This window comes from Vicugna pacos, chromosome 10, assembly GCF_048564905.1.
Source record: "Vicugna pacos chromosome 10, VicPac4, whole genome shotgun sequence".
Taxonomy (NCBI): domain Eukaryota; kingdom Metazoa; phylum Chordata; class Mammalia; order Artiodactyla; family Camelidae; genus Vicugna; species Vicugna pacos.
The window spans coordinates 28834906-28841479 of NC_132996.1; the positions used below are offsets into that span (position 1 = coordinate 28834906).

At 43.6% G+C, this 6574-nt stretch overlaps 1 protein-coding gene across 1 annotated transcript; it reads right to left on the reverse strand.

Moving 5' to 3' along the window:
• Positions 1–4359: 4359 nt before the first annotated feature.
• Positions 4360–6213, reverse strand: LOC102540957 (olfactory receptor 52E8-like). Its single transcript, XM_006203566.4, has one exon. The coding sequence runs from the start codon at positions 5377–5379 to the stop codon at positions 4360–4362; it is 1020 nt and encodes a 339-aa protein (XP_006203628.1). The 5' UTR covers positions 5380–6213.
• Positions 6214–6574: the final 361 nt, after the last annotated feature.

A 6574-nucleotide genomic window follows, 5' to 3' on the forward strand; every position in this document is an offset into this window, starting at 1 on the left:
TGTGTGGACTAATTTTGTCACTTACTTTCATACAAAGGTCAAATTTGAAAAAATGTTTTCTTTGAGAGTTTAGGGAATAAGTTTTAAGACAAATTACTTGGTCACTGTATAGAATTCTGACTTTAATTTATGCCTTTTTCTTTTTTTTAAATTGTGGTAAAATAGGCATGACAAATGTTACCATTTTACCCATTTTAAAGCATATAGTTTAGTGGCATTAAGTACATGTGCAGTGTACAACCATCACCGCTGTCTATTTACAGAACTTTTTCATCATCCCAAACACAAACTGTATATAAAATAATAATTCCCCATTCCCTTCTCGCATCAGTCCCTGATAACCTCTGTTCTACTTTCTGTCTGTGAATTTGCTTATTCTGGATACCTCATATAAAAGGAATCATACGATACCTGTCCTTTTCTGTCTGGCTTAATTTCACTTAGCATAATGTTTTCAAGGTTCATTTATGTATCATGTATCAGAATTTCATTCCTATTTAGGGCTGTATAATATCCCATTGTATGTATATATCACATTTTGTTTTTCCATTTTTCTATTAATGGACATTTGGGTTATTTTACCTTTGGCTGTTGTGAATAATGCTGCTGTGTACACTGATGCACAAAGTATCTGAATTCCTGCTTTCACTTCTTTTGGGTATATACCTAGGAATGGAATTGTTGGACTATATGATAATCTCTGTTTAACTTTTTGAGGAACTGGCAAACTGTTTTCTATAGCAGCTGCACCATTTTACCATTCAACAAGCAGTACATGAAAGTTGCAGTTATTCCACATCTTTGCCAATACTTGTTAATTTTTTGTACTTTTGATAATCATCCTAATGGCTTTCGACAGTGATTATAATGTGTTTTGGTGTGGGCCTTTGAATTTATCCTAATTGGGGTTTGTTGAGCTATGTGGAATGATAGAATCACATCTTTTGTTAAATTTGGGAAGTTTTCAGTCATTATTTCTTTAATCATTTTTACTCCTCTCTTTTCCTTCTGGAGCTCCCATGATGCATCTGTTGGTCCACTTATTAGTATCCCAGAGGTTTCTTAGGCTTCCTTCACTTCATCTTATTTCTGTTCCTTAGACTCAATAATTTCAATTATCTTATCTTCAAGTTCATTGATTGTTTCTTCTTCTTGTTCATCTCTGCATTTGAGCCCCTTTAGTGAAATTTGATTTCAGTTACTGTTCTTTCTAGCTCTAGAATTTCTGTTTGATTCCTTTTAATTATTTCTATCTCTTTGTTGATAGTCTGATATTGTTAATACATCATCTTCCTGACTTCCTTTACTTGTTTTCCTTTAGCTTTTTAATCATATTTAAGATAGTTGTTTTAATGTCTATCTAGAAAATCTGATGGCTGGGCTTCCTTAGGGATGGTTTCTGTCAGTTTATCTTATTCCTTTGAATGGATTGTGCTTTCCTGTTTCTTTGTAATGCCTGTGGTTTTTCTTTTATTGAAATACTCCGAGACTTTTCCAGACTGTTTTTGTAATGAACTCTGTTCTTTAGAGCATGTTCAGTTAATGTTTTGACAGCTTTCCTTGGTCTTTGCAGATTGGCTCTGTGCTAGGACACTCCCATGCTTGGCTAGGGCTGCTCTGAGCCTAGGCAATGTGATGGTTAATTTTATTGGTCAGCTGGCTAGACCATGGTATCCAGATAGTTGGTCAAACTCTACATAGAGCTGTGAAGATATTTTTAGATGAAGTTAGCATTTAAAATCATATACTCTGAGTAAGTCAGATTACCCTCCATAATGTGCCAGCCTCATATAATCAGTTGAAGTCCTTAAGAGGAAAAAGGCTGAGGTCCTCTGAGAAAAAAGGACTTCTGCCTCCAGCCTGCCTTTGGACTTGATCTATAATATCAGCTGTTCTCTAGGTCTTCAGCCTGGGGCCCTACTCTGCCAATTTTGGATTTGCCAGTTCCACAGTTATGTGAGCCCATTACTTTAAGTCTCTCTCTCTCTCTTCCTGTCTGTCTGTCTGTCTGTCTACCTCTGTAGATAGAGAGGGAGGTATATGGTTGACCTTAGAACAACTTGAGATTGAACTGCATGGGTCCACTTACACATGGATTTTTAAAATAAATACTACAGTACTATACGATCTGTGGTTGGTTGAATCTGTGGATGTGGAACTGCAGATACAGAGGGCTCACTATAGGACGTGCATCTGTGGATTTTGGTATCCACAGTGTCTCCTGGAACCAGTCCCCTGCATTGTTCAAGGGTCAACTGAATATGTATGTGTGTATGTGGGCATGTATATCTGTCTGTCTGTCTGTCTGTGTATATACACACACACATACACCTTACTGACTTACTCTGGAGAGTGAGAACCCTGACTAATTTAGGTTTTGGTACTGAAAATGGTTCTAGAGGAATGGAGTCTTAAAGAGATGAGCTTTCTGAGTTGATTCTCTAATCTGACTAGATTAAAGCATGACTTTTCAGTACTAGAGAGAGTTCTGATAGTCCATGAGCTGATGGCAGCCACAGAGGCATGCAGAATACCATCATTGGATACTCCTAATCAAATACAAGAGGCAAGGGTCTGGGTGACCGTGTATATGTTCTGCCTCAGGATTATATCAGCTCTCTAGCTCAGTGCCGTACTTTAGTTCATCTTGATCACTTTTCCTTTCCACAGTGTATCACACTGCTCCATTACATTTGAGATGCGGATTGGACCTAGTGAGCGAGAAGTAACAACTACTCTAGGCTTACTGGTAAGACCTTTGTGTATAAGAGTGGGAAATAAATCTGACAAAGATTGAGGGGCCTTCTACCTCAGTGAAATTTCTAAGGGTCCAATGGTATGAGGCATGTTGAGATATTCCATCTATGGTGAGGGGTAAATTGTATCTGACTCCTCCTACAACCAAAAGACACAAGGCCTAGTGGGCCTCTTTGAATTTTGGAGGCAACATGGCAGCATATTCCTCATTTGGGTGTGCTGCTCTGGCCCATTTCCCACATGACCCATAAAGCTGCTGGTATTGAGTGGGGCCCAGAACAAGAGAAGGCTCTGCAAGAGGTCCAGCCTGCCATGCAAGCTGCTCAAGTGGCAGTGGCAGATAAAGATGCTGTTTGAAGCCTTTGGCAGGCCGTTAGGATTTTAGAGCAAAGTCCTGCCATTCTCTGTTGATAACTACCTTTTGAGAGACACCTTTGGGCTGCTACTGGGCCTTATTAGAGACTACTTAACCATGGGTCACCAAATTACTATGCAACCTGAGCTTCCCATCATGAACCAGGTGCTGTCAGACTCACTAAGCCTCAAGTTGGGCATGCACACTGGCAGTCCATCATCAAGTGGAAGTGGTACATTCAAGACTGGGTGCATGCAGGCCCTGAAAGCACAAATCACCTACTGAAGAAGTGGCCCAAATGCCCATGGTTCTCACTCCTGTACCTCTCTCCCCTAGCCTATACCTATGGCCTCATGTGGCATTCCCTATGATCAAGTGACAGAGGAAGAGAAAACTTGGGTGGTTCACAGATGGTTCTGCACAGTATGCAGACACCACAGCCTCTTTCCAGGACATCCTTGAAGGACACTCCATTCTATAGATGACAGCTGTGAAGGTCTTTTAAGTAGGGGTGACTTTTAGATAAATCATACTGGCTACCATGGGAAGAGTGGCCTGATCAATGGGTTTGAGTCAATCTTAAGTACAGATCAGGGCCTAGTCTGATCTTTGGATGAGACTGGGACCCAGGAGAGGACCTGGTTTGGGTGTCTGTCAGACTGGGGGCCCCCAGGTAGGACCTGACCTGTTTGGACTAAACTGGATACCTAGGGGTAGGCCTGACCTGTGTGCCTGTGTCAGATTGGGGATATCAGGCAGAGCCTCACCTGTGTTTGGGACTAATTGGACTCTTAAAACCCAACCTGTGTCCTTGGATCAGACTGGAGGCATCGAGGCTGACCTGTATGCTTGGGCTTCATGTCAAATCTTCTGTATTTGGAAGAGACTAGGCACCAGGGAAGAGCCTGGCTTGTATTTGTTTCATACTGGGTGTTGAGGGCAAGTCATGGTGTATGTGATTTGCTCCATATAACTTCCAGTGGAACTCCATATATCTAGATATTAATTGGGGGTTTTCTCAGGAGTCAGGGAGAAGAGGACAGGCACTAAACTAACAAGGATGAATAGTGAAAAGCAATTTTGTTATTGGAGTGAAAATGAAGCATTATAAGAATTGAAAAAGCAATAGTTTACCAACAGTGTACCTGCTGTTAGGCCCATAATGTCAGGAAATTCCCTCAGTACTCCCTCTTATCTCTTAATTCCCAGAGGTCACAGCTCCAGTTTCCTAAGTTGATGAAATTCTCTCACCCGGGCAATTTCCCCTTCACCCTCATATTCTGCAGCCTCTTTGGCTTCTCCCTAATATCCTGGGCTAATTCCTTTCCACAGAGCATCTTTTCTACATGTTGCCGGATCTCTCTGGTCCTCACCCCGTAAATGACAGGATTCAAGGCTCCTGGGAGCAGCAAGTAGATGGCACTGAGCAGGTTCTGGACATCCTGAGACACAGTCTTGGCTACTCGGAAAACGATGGAAGTGGAGAGACCAGAGAGGTAGATGGTGAGGATGACCAGTAAGTGGGAGCCACAGGTGTGCAAGGCCTTGGCTCGGGCTCCCCCAGAAGATATCCGGAAGGCTGCATAGATGATGTGGGTGTAGGAGGTCCCCAGCAGGGCTAAATCAAAGGTCACGGTGACCAACCGCATGGCCAGCCCCAACCGGTTGTTGAAGGTCAAGTCTCCACAAGCTATGCTTAGCAATGCAATATACTCACAGGTAAAGTGTCGGATAACTGCTGTCCGGCAGAATTGAGCTTGTGAAGTTAGCACCACCAAGGGCACTGCCACTCCCAGGCTCCGTGCCAGGGCCAAAAAGGCCAGCACACCCAGCAGGCGGGAGGTCATCAGGTCACTATAGCGGAGTGGGTGGCAGATGGCCATGTAGCGGTCTAGGGCCATGGCCAGCAGAAGATTGTAGTCCAGGAGGAGGGTAAAGTAGATAAAGAACATCTGGGCCAGGCAGCCACGCAGTGATATGGGGTTAGCATAATGCACAAAGCCCTCCAGCATTTTGGGCACCACTGCTGTAGCAGCACAGATGTTGACAGCCAGGAGCAGGGCGATGAGCAGGTACATGGGCTGGTGCAGGCTCCGCTGGGCCACCACCGTATGGATGACCAGGGCATTGGCAGAGATGATGGTCATGTAGAGGAAGGTAAGAGGCAGGACCAGGAGGAGCCTCCAGTCTCGCAATCCAGGGAAGCCCACCAGGAAGAAGTTAGTGTAGGAGATGTTGAAAGTGCTGGTATTTCCAACCTCACCCATTAGCTTTGGCCCTGGGCTGGTCCCTGAAGTGGGGATCAGAGACTGTTAGAACAATATAGTCCGTGAAAGAAAGACTATTTCTATTTTAGGGCCTGAAGGGTTTGTGATGAAGATCCACCTCTTCATGTATGTATGTCTACACTTTTGGGGTACAGACAGGTACTATGCAGGTGTTATGGGAGCTTCAGAGATGAACAAGACATTCATTGTCCTCAGCTTTTGGCCTATGTGTGTGAAATGTAAACTTACAAGATACTTGTTTATCTGTGATATTCCAGGTATTTGATTGCTGAGTAAATGATTAGGAGGAAAGTAGGTTTGGTATATGAGGGAAAAAACAGGGATGGGCCAAAGGCAATAGAAAAGATGAAGAAGACCCTTGATTAGGAGGGAAAAAAGTACATGAGGAAAAAGTATATGAGGCTTCCAAGAAGCCTGTGAAGGATCAAGTGGGGCTTATCAGGGAGAGACAAACCAGGCAGGAATGATGGCCTCACTTGTGTGCCTGGGTACACTGTGGCAAGGACAGAGGAGAGTCACCGAGGAGGACCTCTGGTCTTCCTGGACACAAACAACAAGTTACAGAGACTTCTCCCTTCCTAAGACCCTCTAGACTGGCTGTGGGGCCTCCTGCCTGGCCTGGTCCTCAGTGTCATGGATGTTGCTTGTTCTTCTTTTCGAATGTGAGTTCCAGGAGAGCAGACTTCTGTTGTGTCCACTGGAGCTCCAAGCACAGAGCCACCAGAGGGACACAGAAGGTGTCTGAGCATTGCTTGTTGGGTAGGTGAATTAGGAACAGTGAAAAGATGGGAGGAGGCTAAGCATTTAGCTGGGCTGTGAGAGCAGTAATTTCAAAGCTTTGGCCAGGTTTTTGTATAATTAAGAGAGCAGATATTAAAAGATGTGTGATTCAATACTGGGCCCACATCTTACCCAGATTCTTAGGGAACACGATTTGGTAGTGACTGGTGTGATGATAAGAGGAACTAACACTGATAGACTTAAAAAATAGCTACTGGACATTTACCATATGTATTCTAAATGCCTTCGTGTATTAGTTTTTTTTTTTAACCTTGATTTTACTGATGGAGAAGGTGAGGCACTGAGAGATTAAGTCTAGTTCAGGATCACACAGCTACTGAACGGCTGAGCTACTGACCCAAGCAGTCAGACTCCAGAGTGCATGCTCTTAACA